At 39.8% G+C, this 21,076-nt stretch overlaps 1 protein-coding gene across 1 annotated transcript; it reads right to left on the bottom strand.

Moving 5' to 3' along the window:
- Positions 1 to 12,470: 12,470 nt before the first annotated feature.
- LOC138965586 (probable ATP-dependent RNA helicase ddx42) lies at positions 12,471 to 13,334 on the bottom strand. Its single transcript, XM_070337769.1, has one exon. It carries the CDS (start codon positions 13,332 to 13,334, stop codon positions 12,471 to 12,473), a length of 864 nt encoding a protein of 287 aa, XP_070193870.1.
- Between the last annotated feature and the right edge of the window lie 7,742 nt (positions 13,335 to 21,076).

Raw genomic sequence — 21,076 nt, 5'->3', positions numbered from 1 at the left:
CTACCCACCCCTCCCCTCTAACCTCCCCCTCACCCCACCACTACCACCAAACTCTCAACACGTTTGCTCTGTTCACCTTTTCTTTTAAAGCATCCTTTCCATCCCAGCGCTTCCAAAGAGTAAACTGTTCCGCCCAGCCTTCAGAGTGTTATGATTTGTAGGGGAGGGAAAAGTTATTACTTCCTTCCAAAATATTGCAGGAAGCAGAGATACGATGAGCTTGGTTGGTTCCGTGTTAATCACAGGGTTACCGCATGCAAATTATTCCCTGTGATCAGATTTCTTACAACTTCTATGACGCTATACCATCGCCAAAAGTGAAAATTTTACAGTGATAATGGTAATTTTCACTGATACTTACACAAATCACAGCGGAATTAACACGTACATTCAGTGGTTTTAGTATTATTTGCTTTTGGCACTATATGCTGTCAGTAAAGTTAAACATGAGTGACTATTACAAACGTTAAGGTTACCAATAATTATTTTGTATACCGCATGCAAATTATACCCTGTGATCAGATTTCTCACAACTTCTATGACGACGTCAAAGCGCCAAAATTGAAAATGTATTGTGATAAAGGCATTTATCACTGTTTTTTACACAAATCACAGCGGAATTACTAGTTTCACTGAGTGGTTTTAGTATTATTTGCTTTTGGCACTAGTAGTTACTATATATGCTATCGGTAAAGTGAGTCATGCATGATAGGCCTACTGACACAAGTTGAGGTTACCAATAATTATTGTGTATGCTCGTGTGCACGCCCATGGATGAATGCGGAGTGATATTTAACACTTTCTACCCCACCTATGTCGACCAAGTTCTTTTTAGCCGAGACCAGCTGTGCTGCAGCAGATCACTCAGAATTGTAGTAACTGTGTACCAACTGTGTATCAACACGCTGGAATGCAGGCGTTCGATGGACGTTACAGGAAGCGACTGAAGCTAACAGTCTGAGCGGATATGTCCGTACTGGTCAGATAGAGCCATATGAGTCGGTACGGAAATATCCGTACCTGGGAGACAATGAGTTAAGTAATTATCAGTGATAACCACTTTGGGCTCATACTCTTACGGCATGTCATCACCAACAGGGAAAATTACGAACATAATTGAGTGATATGGGTGATTCTTAGTGAAATCTCTAAACATAAATGAAAATTACAAATAACTCAATGTGTATCTCTGAGTTATTAGTAACTAGATGAATACCCGCTTCGCTGGGTACGGCTGCGCCGGGGAAAAGTCGAGCCGAATACCCGGCTGCGCCGGGGACCTGGCTATGCCGGGTGTACGCCGGCTTTGCCGGCGCACCGCACGGAGGAAGGGAGATAAACGCGGCTGAAAACACTGGAGAAGATAAGGAAGAGTTACTGGGAATGGATCCAGAGAAAACCAAAATCGGTTCAGCGCTGCGCGCTGAGAGCACGTGTTGAAATATCTCATCGATGAAGTTGTGTCCGGGGTGTAGCTGAATACGGTCTCCAAATTTGAAAAAGATCCACCGAGAACTTTGGCCGTGCATCGCGGACACACACACACACACACACAGACAGACACAAGTCGTATATATATATATATATAGATACAGTGTAATTTACATTCAGAGATATCACAAAGAATTTCCCATATCACTCATACATATATATATATTTTTTTTTTATTACCAATTCAGTGCCCCATATGGCTTTTTGACCAATCAGGACGGATTCTAGGTGACCCTCTAAATGTTATAACGTTCAGGCAGGGACCCTTTTTGTTTATCACGCTAAAAATTAACAAGACAAAGTAAAAATGTAATTCAACACTATCAGCGTGATTTATTCTAAAGAATGACACTTCAAATGCTGTCAGGTAATACTCTCTTTATCTAAAAAAAAATACCGAAAAGCGAGTTTTATCGGTGGGTGCGTAACGGAACAGCAAGGCACCGCCCATCGTCTGAGTGTGCAATGCCGACCGCTCATTTGAAATCTAAATGATCAAAGTTCGGAAAAATCAAGTGAAATTGCGCCACTCGCTTCACATCAAATGTATCTTTACGTCATTTCCCATCCGTCTGGAGTCGGTTCTAAATCTGTCGCTCTCTGTTCAACGAGAAAAAGCGAAGCAACCGAAACGCATGTTCAACATGGTTTATCTTGTGAGATTGTTGTGTGTCAAAGGCATTTGACCTGTGAATATTCATCACGTCAGGTGTGTTACTCTGATTGGCTGACTCAGGTCACGAGAATTCTTTGACTGACAGGCATAATCAGGTAGAAGCGCTCAAGTTCCCATTGTGGCTGTTCTGTCTAATTCGCGGGGTTGCTTCGAAATTTCTTTTGGTCGAATTAAACGGTAACAAGAAGAGCAAACGCTCGATCGAGTCACTTTCGCAGTTCTGAATATTATATGAGGCATCAGATGGACAGGAAGAAATTGCTATTCACAACACAATGAGTCACGTTCACATACAATTTGAGCCCGGTCACTTTTATAGTTTCCGAGAAAAGCCCAACGTTAAGTTGTGTGTTGCCGAACAGAAAAGGCTAGTTATCTCCCTTGTTTTTCTGATAACGTTCGTAAAAGGCTACAGATGTAAATACTTTGATGTAAAGAATAATCCTACAAAGTTTCAATCACATCCGATGAACTTTGTCAAAGATATAAAATGTCTAATTTTTCCTTTGACGCTGACCTGTGACCTTGAAAAAGGTCAAAGGTCAACGAAACCATCGTTAAAGTGTAGAGGTCATTGGAGGTCACGACTAAACAAAATATGAGCCCGATCGCTTTGATAGTTTCCGAGAAAAGTCCAACGTTAAGGTGGTGTCTACGGACGGCCGGCCGGACAGACTAACACTGACCGATTACATAGAGTCACTTTTTCTCAAGTGACTCAATAAAACCGTTATTTCTAATATGCTGACTGTTAGCAAATGATAACAGACATGTCTCACAAACGATATCAGCATTCGCCTAAAAGGCTCATGCTTGATATCTTTTTTCTCGAGATGTCTTGTTATCATTTGCTAACAGTCAGCATATTAGAAATAACTCATAATATCCATACATGCTTTTTATATTTAGTCAAGTTTTGACTAAATATTTTAACATCGAGGGGGAATCGAAACGAGGGTCGTGGTGTATGTGTGTGTGTGTGTGCGTGTGTGCGTGTGTGTGTGTGTGTAGAGCGATTCAGACTAAACTACTGGACCGATCTTTATGAAATTTGACATGAGAGTTCCTGGGTATGAAATCCCCGAACGTTTTTTTCATTTTTTTGATAAATGTCTTTGATGACGTCATATCCGGCTTTTCGTGAAAGTTGAGGCGGCACTGTCACGCCCTCATTTTTCAACCAAATTGGTTGAAATTTTGGTCAAGTACTCTTCGACGAAGCCCGGGGTTCGGTATTGCATTTCAGCTTGGTGGCTTAAAAATTAATTTATGACTTTGGTCATTAAAAATCTGAAAATTGTAAAAAAAAATAAAAATTTATAAAACGATCCAAATTTACGTTTATCTTATTCGCCATCATTTGCTGATTCCAAAAACATATCAATATGTTATATTCGGATTAAAAACAAGCTCTAAAAATTAAATATATAAAAATTATTATCAATTTTTTTTTCGAAATCAATTTAAAAACACTTTCATCTTATTCCTTGTCGGTTCCTGATTCCAAAAATATATAGATATGATATGTTTGGATTAAAAACACGCTCAGAAAGTTAAAACGAAGAGAGGTACAGAAAAGCGTGCTATCCTTCTCAGCGCAACGAATACCCCGCTCTTCTTGTCAATTCCACGTGCACTGCCTTTGCCACGGGCGGTGGAGTGACGATGCTACGAGTATACGGTCTTGCTGCGTTGCGTTGCGTTCAGTTTCATTCTGTGAGTTCGACAGCTACTTGACTAAATATTGTATTTTCGCCTTACGCGACTTGTTTGAATTTTTGGCGCTAGTAAGCCGTCATGCAAATTAGTGGGACTCTGTGATCAAATTTCCCGAGAGCCTAAGCGCGCTCACGTGACCTTGGGATGCCGCGTCGGCGCGATAGATCTTCTGTGGGTGAGCAGACGACATCATCAAACGGCCGGGACCTCTCATTAACAGCGAGATCACTGATCCTCTTCCCTTTCAAACGTTTTGCTAGAACGATTTTCACGCGATACAAAAATTACACTGCAGAGGTGGGAGGAAAAAACAGGTAGGGCGCATCGCCCTAGACAGGGGAGGAGAGAGAGAGAGAGAGAGAGAGAGAGAGAGAGAGAGAGAGAGAGAGAGAGAGAGAGAGAGAGAGAGAGAGAGAGAGAGAGAGAGAGAGAGCGAGACATGGGGGGTGGCGGGTGCTTCGAAGCAAGGTAGGGGGAGGGGGGGGGGGAGGGGGGCAGAGGGAGGATTTCAAGGAGGATCTGAAGAAGTTAAGTTTCTCTTTTACACTCCTTGATCTCGCTCTATATGCTGTTTATGCCCCTCCCCATTGCTTCCTTTCTCTCAACTGGTTCCCTTACTTACTTTTCTCCCCCCTTCATCTCTCTCTCTCTCTCTCTCTCTCTCTCTCTCTCTCTCTCTTTCTCTCTTTCACTCTGTCTGTATTTTTGCCTCTGTCTGTCTGTCTCTCTCTTTCTATCTCTCTCTCTCTCGCTCTCTCTCTTTTTCTCTCTTTATCTCTGTCTGTATTTCTGCCTCTGTCTGTCTATCTGTCTGTCTGTCTGTCTGTCTGTCTCTCTCTCTCCCTCTCCCTCTCTCTCTCTCTCTCTCTCTTTCTTTCATTCTCTCTCTCCTCCTCCCCCCTCTCTCTCTCCACCTCACACGCACACGACCTTTCCATGTTTTAAAACGATTAGCATGACTTGATGACGTTCACACCAGTGGTTAGTAAAGCCCCTGTCACACTTGGGCTGCGTCCTCACGGAGTTGGCACTGCGTTGTAAATTTCTCAGGGCGCTGTGGGATCGCAGGAAAATTCTGCGATTGACTGCGCTATCACGGAGTGCTCACGGCGTGCTAGGAGTCGTCACTGCGCGTCCACGGCGTGTCGATTAAGCGGAAGTGCATGTATACGACAGGGGAGTGTACTCTGCGTTATTGGGTTGGCTCACGACGCACTGGCAACTTTCTGCAAACACCCTGCCAACGCTGACGGACGTGGTAGAAGCGCAGTGACATCCCCAAGGACTCCGTGACGTCTCCGTGAGGTCTCCGTGCAAACGCCCTGCAAACGCTGATGAACGCGGTAGAAGCGCAGTGACTTCTCCGTGAGGTCTCCGTGCAAACGCCCTGCAAACGATGATGAACGCGGTAGAAGCGCAGTGACTTCTCCGTGAGGTCTCCGTGCAAGCGCCGCTTGTGGCGCTGTAGGAGACCTTACTGCGCTGCTACGGCGACCTCACGGCGTTCCTACCACGCGCAAATCAGAACGCCGAGCGACGGCGCGTACTTTGTGCATGCTCAAAGTGCGCGCCGTTGCATGGCGTTCTTGGCGATCCCACCACGTCAAATGGAGACGCCACCACGTTGCTCTGGCGCTCTAGGAGACCCTACTGCGCGCACCTCGGCGTTCTTAATTTTTCTTGGACGCTGCAGGAACGCCGTGAGGACGCAGCCCTATTGTGACAGGGGTTTAAGTCTCAAGGTTCAGTGTTTCAAACACATTCTTCTCTCTTGATGCAGGGATTTAATGTCTCCCTTTTCAGCAACCAACAGTTGCTTTAAAAAAAGTTTCTATGGAGATATGTTTGGCAGAAATGGAAGTGGATTATAGCACACAGGGGATTGAACCTAGGGAGGGAGAGAGAGAGAAAGAGAGAGAGAGAGAGAGAGAGAGTGTGTGTGTGTGTGTGTGTGTGTGTGTGTGTGTGTGTGTGTGTGTGTGTGTGTGTGTGTGTGTGTGTGTGTGTTTGAGCGAGAGAAAGCGTAAAACATACCGTTTTCATCAGTGCAGCTAAACATAAGTCACACACAAAACAAAACAGTGCACCCAACAAAACTTACTAACTATAGGACGACGGATGGGATCGTTATCAAGTCATGCTAATAGTTTTAAAAATGGACGGGTCTATTCGTCTGGAGAAGTTACCTACGGAACTCTCGGAGACATTTCTCACGCATAAAAGGTAAAAACAACACAAACAAACAAACAAGGAAACAAATAGCAAAAATTGATGAAAGTGTGTGTGTGTGTGTGTGTGTGTGTGTGTGTGTGTGTGTGTGTGTGTGTGTGTGTGTGTGTGTGTGTGCGTGCGTATGTGTGTGTGTGTGCACCCAAAACCTTTATTGTGTGCCCGCACTACAGACTCGTCTGAGAACACCGCCTATTTGCACTACATCGGCTCAATGTCACATTCTTGCTTTGGTACCTCGCGTTATCAAGCCCATAGCTCATGCCCGAAACAGAGGCGCCATGTTAGAGTAGGGGAGATAATGCCTAGGGTGTCGGGTGACGGAACAGATGACAGTTTCTCCGGAACACGAGGTCTTCTCGCCTTTGCCTGTGTCAAGGGGCTGCTCAACAATGTCGACAAGCCACGACCTCACACGCTTTCCTCTTCAAGTTGAAGAATCAGGCATCTCTCTCTCTCTCTCTCTCTCTCTCTCTCTCTCTCCCCCCCCCCCCCCCCCCCCCCGTCAACAGTTCGGCTGTGATTGTGTACCAGGAAACGTTGTCTGCGCGTGTTGGCTCTAGACTAGTGTCGTCTAGGAAGTGTTGTCGGTGAAATTCCGGGCAGTGAGTCTTTTTTTTTTTTTTTTTTTTAGGTCTGCGTTCCTGAGGTGTCGTGTATCCTTTGAATTTTTCCATTCGCGTGTCTGAATATTGACTGTTTAATTATATTTTTCACTAAAGTATGATTTTTTGTTTAGGTTAGGTGTTGTGTAAGTGCAGTTTCGATGACCTGTGGTGTTGAATATTGTGCACGGTGGCATCCTACTTCAAGTTGACTGAGATCAGACGAGTTGAAATGGGGACGTCTGATGCAATTCTTGGAGAATATGACCATGATCAATTATTGTGCCTTTTTTCAGGAATAGTTATCACGAGTTCTAACGTTTATTTCATTCTTAGCTTTATAGTAATTCATTTATCACAGAAAACATAGCACGGAATATTTTATTGACCGAATGTTGGGAATTCATTCTATCTTGCGGACAACGGTTATAATGTGCTCATCAGTCGAATTCACATCAATGACCCATTCAGTTTCCTAGATATCAATCAACCCACAGCGTTTGACCATGAGGCTTTTAGGATGATTGCGACTATTTATCCCGAGCAATCGAACGCACATTAGTAACGTTCAAAACATTCAATTCCCAGAAAAACAAAACAAAGCAAAGCAAAACAAAACAAAACAAAACAAAAATATCTACAATTTTGAATAAGAATTTGACCAATGGGCAGTCCACGTAGCTTTTAGAATGTGTGCAACTGTTAGTCTGCAGGTAGGTCATTCCAAGTTTGACAATAAAAAATTTAAACAAAAACATAAAAAACAATGATACTGGATCACTTCATCAAGTTTACACAGTTAATCGTGAAAGTCGAGGGATTTTGATTTTAACATATCACTATCTAAGAAGTTTTGAAGTCCATATCTGTCTGTTTAATCATATTTCGCCATGCAAAGTTAGGGAATATTATGTGACCTCTTATTATACGTTTTCAACTTGGTGTACCTTCTGAAATATATTGCAATGTTTTGATGTTGTGATGTGTTTGAATATGTATAACATGTTGGTTTAACCAATTTCGAAGGACAGACGGTAGGTGAGTGAGTTGGGTATAAAATAAGAAAAGGAAAGGGATATAGAGGCAATGAGGAGAAAAAACGGGAGAGGGGTTAGGTGCCAGGGAGGTATCATGGTGTGCTTTATTGACAAATGATCCCATTGCATAAATAAACGGCAGTTCATGCCGCACCAGCAATGTCAAACATCTTAAGGAATTGCAGTCAATGGAGTCTTGAATTTCAACACTAGGTCAACACATTGTGTATGCAAGGCCTTAGAAAACCGCCTGAAGTGTTATTCCAAGCAGACTCGGCTTTAGAAATGCTTGTTCACACAGACAGGCTCGATGACAAGGGGGTATGATGAAGTATACGCTTGTTCCGTGCCAGAAACTAAAGCTGGCGATAGAATGTGATTGCAATGTCCCTTTATTTATTCATGTCGTGGAAATAAAGACTTTTTTCTACTTTTTTTGCCTGGTGTGCTTATTATTGTCTTGTAGCCAAAGACATCTAAGTTTTGAATCATAAAACGGAAAGACCATCGGAAGAGTTATACTGCCTCAATGTTTTATTACATTTTAATTATTGTTTCCGCTCTTTGGTCTTGTACCATGGATGTATGCGTTGGGAATTTGCCTTACAACCTCACGACGGGCTGCAGTACATGCTTTTAATTAGCAAAGATGTGGTGCTTTGGGAGACTGTGTGTGTGTGTGTGTGTGTGTGTGTGTGTGTGTGTGTGTGTGTGTGTGTGTGTGTGTGTGTGTGTGTGTATGTGTGTGTGTGTGTGTGTGTGTGTGTGTGTGTGTGTGTGTGTGTCGGGCTGTGTGTGTGTCTAGCTGTGTGTGTGCGTGTGTGTGTGTGTGTGTGAATAGAATAGAATAGAATAGAATAGAATAGAATTTATTGTCATCAACCCTTAAGGATATTGACACAAGTTGTACAATAAATGAATGGATAAATAATGTACAAATTATTTCATTCAATATTGAAACAATTAAAAACAAAGGCTCCAAGCAATTTTTGAATTTTTTCGTCTTTTTTAAATAACAGATCGCTTGGTTTCCTTAAGTCACAGTTTGATACTTCTTCTTCTACTAACTTTTTTCTAATATTGTTAAATTTCTTGCAATTGTCTAGAAAATGTAGCTCATCTTCAATTACTTTACATGTATTACAGAGGCGATTCTCTCGCAATATTCCTCTATGACGCCCAGTCTCAATTTTTAAAGAATGTGTGCTTGTTCTTAATTTTGCTAGAGCTTTTCTATGATTTATATTTGAAATATAAATTAAATAGGCTTGTATTGTGTATCGTTCTGTAATTAGTGAATAAAACTCAAGTCTTGAACATTTTTCAGATTTTTTGTTTTTCCAAAATAAAACGTATTCATTCATAATTTTTTGTTGTATAGCAAATTGTAATTTATTAGCATTAAATGTAAATTGGTTTTTCCAAACATGCTCAAATCCTACAAGTGATAATAATTGTTTAATAAATTGCAACCATGGACTTGTTTTAGAGCTAGATATCATCAAACTGTATAAATGATGTAATAAAGACTGTTGATTTGAATCTAAGATATGTCCCCAAAATCCTATGACTTGTGATATCATCTTTATACTTAGTGGAAATCTTCCCAGCTCTCCTAAAACTGGAAGCCACATTGCTTTCTTCTGTACTCCTAAAATAAATCTACAAAATTTTATATGTGTAGATTCACTTGGACATTTATTTGATAAGCAATTCTCAAAAACTGAATGAAGATTTGAGATATCTTTCTTGTTAGTAAAATTATATGGAAACCAAACCTCAGCTCCATATGTTAAAATTGGATGTACTAACATGTCAAATAGATGTAGTATAGTTTCTGTCTGAACATTTTCATTTATAAATGCTTTACGAAGATAATACGCTGCTTTGTTACCTTGCTTATTCAAATGATCTTGCGTTAAATCAAAATTACCATTTTTATGAAATATTACGCCCAGATATTTATATTGATCTGTTACTTGTATTATGTCCTCACCACATTTGAATGTATTACTTATCTTGGTTTCTGTACGACAAAAAGGTATAATCTTAGTTTTTTCCGTGTTAATTATTAGTCCCCATTGTTGGCAGTAGTTGTATAAGAAATCTAGTTTGTTTTGTAGTCCTTTCTTGGTTTTCGATAAAAGAACTAAATCATCTGCATATAAAAGACATGATAATCTATCAGATGTATTTTCATGAATGAAAGGAGAGTCCTTATCTGGTAGTCCATTAGTAATATCATTGATGAAAATATTGAAAAGAGTAGGACTTAGCGTATTTCCTTGATGAACTCCTTTTTTGATAACAATTTCTTTTGAATATTCTCCTTGAATTCGTGTACATATTTTTGAATTATTGTACATATTTTTGATTATTTGGTAGCATTTCCCCTTAATGCCATTCTTGTATAATTTGAGCAAAAGTGCATCGTGCCAGACGTTGTCAAACGCTTTTTGGAAATCTACAAAGCAACCATAAAGTCTACCGTTTTTAGTTTTTATGATATCATCAACAATGTTTTTTAGAATGAAAATTTGGTCTGTGGTTCTATAGTTTTTACGAAATCCTGCTTGTTCTCTTAATAAGATGTCATTTTTTTTCTAAAAACGAAGATATTCTTGAATTAATGATTTTACAAAACAATTTTCCGAGGTTATTAGTGAGAGTTATTCCTCGATAGTTACTTGGATTAAATGGATCCCCTTTTTTATGAATTGGAATGCTGATGCCATTTTTCCATTCTTCTGGATATAAACCAGTTGAAAAGATCAAATTGAATATTTTTACAAGTATTTGAATAGTGCAATTTAAACTTGATTTGATAAGTTCATTGATTATTTTATCTTTTCCTGGTGACTTTTTATTTTTCAATGATTTGCATGCATTTCTAATTTCTTCTTCTGTTATATCCTTATCTAAGGTAGGTATCGAATGTTTTTCAGGAATTTTATTCAATTCTGAGATAATTTCTTGCCGTCTTACTTCTGCAACTTTAGTTTCTGTCCCTATAAGGTTTTCCAAATGATTTATCCATTTCATAGGATTAATTTTAGCAACATTGTTTGCCTTTACTTCTCCAATTGTTTTTAATTCCTTTAACGTTTTCCATACCGAGTTTGGATCTTTATCAAAGTCTTCATTTAGTTTACTTACTAGCTGGTTTCTGTAGAGTCGCTTTTTTTTCTTTAAGGTTGATTTGTATTTCTTTCTTGTTGCATAATATTTTTGACAAATATTTTTATTATAAGGATGTCTATTCAACGAATTTAATAGTGATTTCATTTCTTTTCTTAATGAGAAGCAATCATTGTCGAACCATTTCTTCATCTTCTTCTTTTTTCTTATTCTATTAGTTTTAGTTTTTGTACCTAATGCTTGTTTTGCTGCAGTAGTTAATGTCAGAGACAATTTGTTTGTGATGTTATTGATACACTTTGATTTATTGGATATTTCAATTACTTGGTTTGTTTTTTCAATGTCATCACCTATTTCCAATAGAAGAGCCTTTATGTTTTGAGTATTCAAAACTAATTGAAGCTTTTCGTGAGAATTCTGGTCCCATTTATGTATTTGCTCAATTAATTCTGTTTTAGTTGAATATTTATTATATCTTTGTCTGATTTGCTCTGTATCTTTGTTTTCATTTAGTTTGATTGGAAGACTAATTTTCATTTCTATTGAACAATGGTCTGAGTAAACTGTTAGCTTATTGACCTTCATATATATGACATGTTTAAATAAGACCTTTGAACATATGATATAATCAACTGTACTACAACCGTTGTAGGTAAAGCAGGTATAATTACCATGTACATCGCCTAATGTCCTTCCATTCAAAATATAAAGATTGTTGTTTATGCATGCATTTACTAACCGTCTTCCTTGCTTTAGAATCACTTTGTCATATGACTGGCGATTACGGAAATTGTCAAAACAATAATTATCTGGTAAAGGGTATCTGTTGTTGTCACTATCACATTGTATGAAATCACATATTTCTCCAGTTCTTGAATTCATGTCTCCACATAATATGATGGAACCTTTTGTAGATAATTCTTCAATGTCACTTTCCAGTTGATGCCATATGTCATTGGTGAAATCTTTACCAAAAGATGAGTGTTCTGGGGGAATATAAATACATCCAATGAATACGTCTTGTCCCATAAATTCATTCTTTACATGAAGCCATATAATGTTACTATCACTTCTAGGTAAAATCTTTATTTTATGTTTTATGTAATCTTTTATGAAAACGCTAATTCCACCAGAAGCGCTTACAGCATTATTTCTTTTTCTTCTAATGAAGTGACAATTTTTTAAGAAACCAGATAGGTATATATATTTTTTGCTATCTTCATCTAAATGCGTTTCTTGTACAAATATTATATCATGTTCAATTAAATGTTGAGTTACTTTTTCTTCAGTAAATTTATTTATGGTATAACCATCTATTTCTTCTTTATATCCCTTTAAATTCCAAGACATAATCTTAATCAGAACACCGTCTTGCTCACTATAATAATTAGGTTTTTGCTTGTTGTATGTAACCATAGTATTATTATTATTATTATTTTCAATGTTTATTGTGATAAGATGAAGATTTAAATTAAAATGAAACATATATCCACAGTTTGTGTTTTGTTTTCATCATTTTCATCTTTTCCGTCCATCATTGTTGCTCTTTCTATAGAGTCATTTGTTTTTGTTTCTTTAGTTGTAGTATCCATCATCCACGTAGTACTCGTTTCTTCCGTAGTATTCGTTGTACTCACGGTCGTTGATTTCTCCGTCATATCCACGTTCGTCGATTTCTCTGTCATATCCACAGTCGTCGATTTCTCTGTTATACCCACGGTCGTCGATTTCTCTCTCATATCCACGGTCGTCGATTTCTCTGTCATGTCCATGGTCGTCGATTTCTCGCTCGTATCCACCTTCATCAGTTTCTCTGTCGAATCCATGATACTCGTACTTGTTTCTGTTGTCATGTTCTTGGTACTCATTGAACTGGTATCTTTGGTTCTGACTGGTTCTTCTTCTGTATCCGTTGTATTTATTGTAGTTGTTTATTCTGGCTTCTCCGCTGGACAGATTGTTCTCATTTCTTCTGGTGCTATTATTGTTGTTGCCTTCTCCGATGAATCTGTAGTATCCATTGTTGAAGTTGCCTCTGTTGTATCGATTGCTTTTGTAGCTTCGTCTTTGGTTGTACCTATCTCGTTCATCGTGGTTGTTTCTTCTGGCTTCTCCACTGGGTAGGTTGTTCTCGTTTCTTCTGAAGTTATCATTGTTATTGCTTTCTCCGTTGAATCTGTTGTATCTGTTGTCTCTGTTATGCCCGTTGTTGTAGCTGCCTCTGTTGTATCCGTTGTTGAAGTTTCCTTTGTTGTTTTTGTTGTTCTTGTAGTTTCGTCTTTGGTTGTACCAATCTCTCTCATCGTTTCTTCTTTCCGTTCTGTAGTGGTCTTTACGTTCGTCATCATGGTAGTTGTGTTCGTTGATGATTCTCTTTTCACGGTCGTTGTTTTTGGTTTGAATTTTTTGCCAGAGCACTTTTTCTAAGTGTTGACCCATATTCCTTGCCAAAACTCCCATGCCCCTCTTCGTCGGGTGTATTCCGTCTGGCTTTATTTGCACTGCATTGTCATTGCAGACGAAAGAGGTATTTCTTTTTTCCCTGAAGGTGTCAAAATTCAAGGCGTTGTATACTTCTCTTCTTGCCTCGATGTCATCAAACTTTGTTGGCGCTAATTTGTTTATGACCACATGCGTTGAAGGATACTTTTTGTTTGCCTCATTCACAAATGTTTTGAGTTGGTTGCAAGCTTCCTCTCCTCTTTTTGACTTTAAGTCATTCACTCCACTGGAAATTACGATTGCTTCGGGTGTGGGACACTTCATCTCTTGTATCACTGTGACACATTCAGATAGGGTATTTGCTTGTTTCTTAGTTATCTTCGCTCCAACACGTCGGCCAAGTCGTTCAGGGTCTAGGTCTCTCAAGACCGAATCATGGATGATCAACACCGACGGTAAACCCAAGTCGTCGCTCTCTTCTCTACATTGGGTACAGCTCTCCCCACTTTCGCAATTGCTTTCATCATCAACTAACCGATCCAAAGAACGATCACGGTCATCACCAAATGAGTTATTGGGAGAATCTTCAAGAACACGATCCGTGTTCTTATTCGATGTAGATGACGTAATTTGTGAAGAATTCTTCTTCTTTTTCTTCTTGTTCTTTTCTGACTTTGATTTGACGTCATCATTGTTGATGTTTGGCGATAGAATTCCATTTCTTTCTTGCAAAGTGGGTGTTTCGGAACACATACCTAATTTCACCGTTGGTGTGCTCTGCAAAAAGTCAGCAAATGTTGTTTGTGTATCGCTTTCTCGGGATTTCTGTTGTTTTTCTTCGTTTCTTTTTTTCTCGTGATTTTGTCTAGACAGGTTTCACAGTCTTCAGAGTCGGGTATGTCCCTGACTTTGATATTAAATGAAATGTTTCGTTTTGTTTAGTCGTGAATTTTCACTGGTCTGTGTCGAATGTCTTCGGAATTTACATATGAAAAATAAACTTTGATCGAATTTAAGTCAAGTTTGTATTCCCCACCAGCGAAAAAGGTAGGTCGGTCGTGAGAAATGAGACAGACACGATTTCCCTTTTTAGCCACATTGCAATAGACAAAGGCACCAGTACAAAAACACACAAAGAAATCCAGTGAAAAGTACATTAGAAACCAAAGAACAGAGATAGATGAACACACTTAGTTAAAAAAAACAATGAATGTGTTTATGTTTAGTCGATACAATCGCATGTGAAGTAAACGGTCTTTTTTCCAAATGTGTCTGTCTCAAAAACGTTAATTACAAATCTGTTCAGTTGGAATGGCTGTTAAAAGGTTTGGACGTAACATGCTTTTAATAAGTAGCAATTTCCATCAAATCACGACATGAAAGGGCTTTGAAAGGCTAACTACGGCTTATTCTACTTGCGCTTGGTCATTTTGTCACTCGGGCAAGGTGTCTGTCTCATTTTTTCTCACGACCGCCCTGCAGACAAATCGTCTGCTATAACCGCCATACACAGCAAATTGTCATGATGCAACCAATTTTACACTTCCTATCCGTTGTCAGGCAGATAATCAACTGGCTGACTAAAGAATTTTTCGGCATGTGTTTATTTCAGAGCACGTTATTTACTGTCTAGTAACTCGGGCAAGGTGTCTGTCTCATTTTTTCTCACGACCGCCCTGCAGACAAATCGTCTGCTATAACCGCCATACACAGCAAATTGTCTTGATGCAACCAATTTTACACTTCCTATCCGTTGTCAGGCAGATGATCAACTGGCTGACTAAAGAATTTGTTGGCATGTGTTTATTTCAGAGCACGTTATTTACTGTCTAGTCACTCGGGCAAGGTGTCTGTCTCATTTTTTCTCACGACCGTCCTGAAGACAAATCGTCTGCTATGACCGCCATACACAGCAAATTGCCATGATGCGACCAATTCTATACTTCCTATCCGTTGTCAGGCAGATGATCAACTGGCTGACTAAAGAATTTTTCGGCATGTGTTTATTTCAGAGCACGTTATTTACTGTCTGTCTCTGAAAACCTTGAATTCTCACGACCGCCCGGCACTATTGACGGTCATTTCTTACCAAATGTTAAGCAGATTCATTTGTAAAATAACAACATTCAGTGACTGTGTCTGATCAACGCCAGTGTTTTTTTTCAATCCTTGAATGCACTGCATTGTGAATGTTGTGGTCAAGTGAGAGTTTTATAGACATCGCCGTACGTTTTTCAACACTTTGATGACGTCAGACAGCAGATTGAAAACGTTCCAACTTGGAAAGAGAGCCAGTCACGATCATATAATCGTAGGGAATCAATAGTTGCTTTGTTTATTAACTTTCAAGTGCTTTTAAAAGTTTGATTTTTGTCATTGTTATTGTTGCATATGTGCGTGCGTACGTGCGCGCGCGCCTGTCAGTGTGGAAGAGTGTAGGGTAAGTGTATCCAATTCCGATCGACTTCGAGGATACCTAAATCCGACCGATTTTCCAAGTCACTAATGATGAGGTTCACACGTCATCCCAACAGAAATAATGCCATTCATACAAGGCGAGAGTCAATTGCGTCATCTGCACCGCGGCGCGAAATGTGCCTTCGCCATACGTTTCTTGCAAAGGGTGAGATAATTTGATGAACATAGTTGTGTTTCTTTTACATGGATGTTAATAAGTGTTTTTAGAAGAATAATGTTATGGTTCTGACTAAATCTCATTGTACTTTTTAATCGAAAAGGGGAAAATCTTATCGGTCGTGATTAGATACCCAGTTTTTGAGAGATATTTCTTAATAAGAGTATTTAAATCCGACAACAACGCAGATAATACAAAACGCTGCACAAAATCCCAGTAAAACCATTCATTGTTTACGTTTATGACTTGAAAAAAGCATATGAACAAGGAAACATATCAGATGATGTATTATCTAGCTGTGTGTGTGTGTGTGTGTGTGTGTGTGTGTGTGTGTGTGTGTGTGTGTGTGTGTGTGTGTGCGTGCGGCCGAGCGTTGCGCGCACGTGTTCGTTTGTGTGTGTGTGTGTGTGTGCGTGCGTGCGTGCGTGCGTGTGTGTGTGTGTGTGTGTGTGTGTGTAAGCGTGCGCGCGAGCGTTTTGCGCACGTGTTCGTTTGTGTTAGCTTGTGTGTGTGTGTGTGTGTGTGAGTGTTGATGCGTGAGTGTTGATGCGTGCGTACTTGCATGTGTGCGTGCGAGAGGGGTTGGGTTTTCTTATGTGTGCAGAGTAGTTGTTGTAGAAAATGCAAGACAAAGACATTAAGGTTCAGTCTGTAGTGGATATACTGGGACAGCGTCCATGTACTATGCCACAGTTCAGTCTGTTGTGGATATACTGGGACTGCGTGCAGGTACTATGCCACAGTTCAGTCAGTAGTGGATATACTAGGACTGCGTTAAGGTACTCTGCCACAGTCTTTGATGACGTCATTTCCGTTTTTGTGATAGTTGAGGCGGACCTGTTAAGTAATCTTTGATTAAGTCGGGACTTTGATATTGCATTTGAGCCAGGTAGCTTGAAAATAAGTGAATTAGTTCGCTCATTAAAATTGTCATCAAAAACGAATATTTCATTACAGATTCAAACACTACTGCATTGTACTTCTTATCTTCTCCTGATTTAAAAAATATATATACATATGTTATGTTTACTTTAAAAACGCGTTCAGAATTAAAGAAAACAGGTTTAGTATGCTTCGCGGAGATGAGTGTGATCCGTGACGGTTTTCGGGTATGGTTAGCCGAGACTATCTGAATTTAGTCTCGCCGATCGGACTGTTTTTTGTTTTTTTTTAGTTTATCCTTCAATTTGATGCCTATAGATTGACTACATGTTTTTATATCGCTTTACGCGACTTGTTTTACATTTCGTCAAGTTATGAAATGTATTATAAAATTTGGTACATAACATTCTAAAAATTGCAAATAACAATAACACTTTTGATTACAGATTCAAAAGTTATTGCATTGTATCCTTTGGATTTCCTGGATCCCAATGTATAAACAGATATGTCATGCTTAGTGTGAAAATCTGCTCAAATGAGAAAAATCGCCCGTTTTGTTCATATGCTTCGCGGAGGCAACCCGTCTCGGTCTTCTGGTTTCGGCTAGCCAAATCTCACTAGCATTGTTAATGACTCGTCCCTGATTCCAATGTTGATCTTTTAGTTTCAAACCAACTTAATGTTTTATTATCGCTTCACATGACTTGTTCTGTATATTTTTTTTCGCTGTCATGATGTCACCATTTAGAGGGTAGGGTTACATTTTCAGGTATTTATTCCCCAAGAATATGCAAAAAAAATTCCAAACTCGTTTTTTTCTATTGGTCAATGATTCTACTTTTTTTTTAAAGTGAGAAATGGAGTGCAATTAACATTGTTACTTTTGAAGGTATGCTCATGACGTGCATCACAGCGAAATAGCAGTTCAGAAGAACGGAATTCCCATAATTAGTCCTTATTTGCTGCTTTTTTCACTGAGCTCGGAAATGATATTTTGCTTGCATTGTTATTGCTTAATTTATTAAAGCCTCTGGACAATATTCTTTGAATAAATCGTTACCCAATTCTGTTTACGTCTATCCCTTTGTTTGATAGAGTACTGTAACAAGCTATCACATTATGTCGACAAGAATGCGTCTCCATACAAGTTTTTGTCTTGATTCCATCCAGGAGGATGTAAGGCTTTAATAAAAACACTATTTCAAAGATCTCTGTCAAGATTGATTTTGTTGAAAAAAAAGGAAGTCTGTGATTGAAGATTGTGAAACCTGCCTCGAGCCTGCCGCGTTTGCCAAACTGTGTGTGTGTGTGTGTGTGTGTTTGTGTGTGTGTGTGTGTGTGTGTGTCGGGCTGTGTGTGTGTCTAGCTGTGTGTGTGTGTGTTTGTGTGTGTGTGTGTGTAGGTGTGTGTGTGTGTGTGTGTGTGTGTGTGGGTGTGTGTGTGTGTGTGTGTGTGTGTGTCTTAGTTTGTCTGTGTGTCTGTGTATTTTTCTGTCTGTCTGTCTTTTTGTCTGTATGTCTGTCCAGGTATACTCATGCACCAAATATACCTACCAGAGTGTTTGAGTCTCCATCCTATTTGTCCATCCGTAGTCAAGTGGCGTCAAATCCTCCCCCAAACAAGCAGCTCTGTACCAGAAATCCAGACAAGATTTTCCCTTCGTCAAACAAACATCTCCCGCGGGTGTAGCTGTCACATCTCTGTGTCTAGTTTGGAAACGCAGGCATTAGTGGTCAGCAGTAGATAGCGGGTATGGGCTGACCAGGTCCCTGATACGGTGTTAATGGTGTGAAAGACACTGTCCGGTTGATAAAACCGATGGTCAACGGTCTATGCCACCCTTATCCGGATACCCCATCTACCCGGCAACTGACCACGGTGCTAACAATTTTGCTTCTGTTTCTCTTGAAGTCTGGATTTAAATTGCTCGGAGGGTTCCGTTTTAGGACAGTGCGAGAGAGTGCAAAATTTTCAAAACAAGGTGATACTAGGGTTGTCATTACGATCAGAACGGATTCGGAGGCATGCGAATGGCTATTGCTGTCCGAGAGGTTAAAGATGTTTTCTTTGAATACACATTACATAACAACTCAGGCGTTTGTTTTCATACGATGGCCGCGAGCATTCTTCAGCTTTAACGCTCACAGCCAGTTAACATTTTGACTTCTTTCTTTCTTTTTTCCTTTCTTTCTTTCTTTCTTTCTTTCTATAAGTAATCAATAAATTCGGCCACTTCAAACATATGCTTACTGATTACGCCAGTATTTAATAATATATACTAACACCGATTTGTTTAATTGTCGTAATCGCCCCATTCACAGAAAGTCGTGCAACAACAGCTGCTTCATTAGCAAATAGGCAATTTTTTTTTAATTAACAAAAAACACACACACAAAAAACACACCATTTTTTTGTGGGGGGGGGGGGATTTTATTTAATAAACTGATTGACTGTTTTATATTTTATATATATTTGACAAGACGGCATGGCTTGTGTTGTACTTGTATGATAATGATGAGCTGTCTAATATAAGGCCACTTTTATGTACACAACTGCTGGTCTAAAACTGTAGGTCGAAAATAGCTTTGAGAGTCATAAAATCCTAACATCACTCACCGTTTTCTTGTGCAGCCTTTCGCCGCCATGATTGTTCGTACAGGATAATAAGGGACGGTACTCTATCACCTCGTGCAGTCAAATTTGAGCAGTCGACTCTTGTTTTCGAGAAATCAGCTGTTCGGTATTAGTCAGCTGTTCGGTATTAGTCAGCTGTTCGACATTTGGGGACTTTCCCCTACCTGCTGCCTCGTGGAAGGACGAAAACTTCAAACGAATAAGAAAAGGAAAAATAAAAAATAAAAATAAAAAAAAATAAAAAGAGGCATGGGAGATAAGACATAGTGACAGCACCTATACTACTACTACTACTTCTTCTACAACGAACACCACCGCCACCACTACTACTACTACTATTACGATTGCAACAATACGCGTACCCCCTCCCCTCCCCTCTTCCCTCCACACTCTCCCAATCCTCTCTCAAACTCCTATAGAGAATCACCCGAACAAGGCGTCCGCCCCGTGATCGGGAGGTCGTGGGTTCGAACCCCGGCCGGGTCATACCTAAGACTTTAAAATTGGCAATCTAGTGGCTGCTCCGCCTGGCGTCTGGCATTATGGGGTTAGTGCTAGGACTGGTTGGTCCGGTGTCAGAATAATGTGACTGGATGAGACATGAAGCCTGTGCTGCGACTTCTGTCTTGTGTGTGGCGCACGTTATATGTCAAAGCAGCACCGCCCTGATATGGCCCTTCGTGGTCGGCTGGGCGTTAAACAAACAAACAAACAAACAAACAAATCACCCGAACTACAACAAGAGGTCACGAGCATCGAGGTACAGTGGCACTCCTCTTTTAACACCTCAAAAAATCTGAAAAAAAATCCGGTATTAAAAAAAAATTGAGTCTTAACACAGGGGTAAATTTACATAGATTATAAACAGAAAGTCTTAGAAAACAGGGTCTTGAAAGCGACGGAACCTTAAATTGGGGGGGGGGGGGGGGTTACTGTAAGCTTACCACCATGGTCCATGTGATATACCTAATACACCGTACAATCGCCGCACACGTACAGCTTAAAAACAACTGTTAAGATTTTCACATTCAAACTCTCCGGCCAACGCCGCATCAAGACACTGTTACATCAGCCACCAGACAGTCCAGTCTTCGCCCCTCGTTTAAGCAATTGAAAGGACACAAGCCCTGCAGAAAATCGAATCACCCTGCTGCCGTAATCTCGTGAAGATCGCGTTAACGAGGTTAGCCGAGACACCGCCGATGAGGAGGCAGGATGATTCCTAACAGTTTTCTGGTCTTGGATAACCGAGAGGGTCTTGGCCAGCCAATGTTTGTCTATGGCGAGCTTAGGTTTTCTGCGAGAGATATAATTATTTTTTGCGACTAGCGAATTTCTGGGGTGTGTGTATGACTGTGACTCAGAATGAGTAATTGTTAAAGGATTTTTTTTATTTTTTTATTATTTTTTTTAATTATATTTTTTATTTTATTTATACATCCAGCCCTCGCCCGTTGAGGGGCTACTCTACATTACACATAGACACATTAACACAGAGTTCTGAGGCTATTGGCTACTGAGTATAAGGCTATAAGTAGTGACAAGAAGGAGAAAAAGCTAGTTGATTGGTAAGGAAATAACAGTTACT

This window comes from Littorina saxatilis, linkage group LG4 (genome assembly GCF_037325665.1).
Source record: "Littorina saxatilis isolate snail1 linkage group LG4, US_GU_Lsax_2.0, whole genome shotgun sequence".
NCBI lineage: Eukaryota > Metazoa > Mollusca > Gastropoda > Littorinimorpha > Littorinidae > Littorina > Littorina saxatilis.
This window is presented reverse-complemented; position numbering and strand designations above follow the sequence as displayed.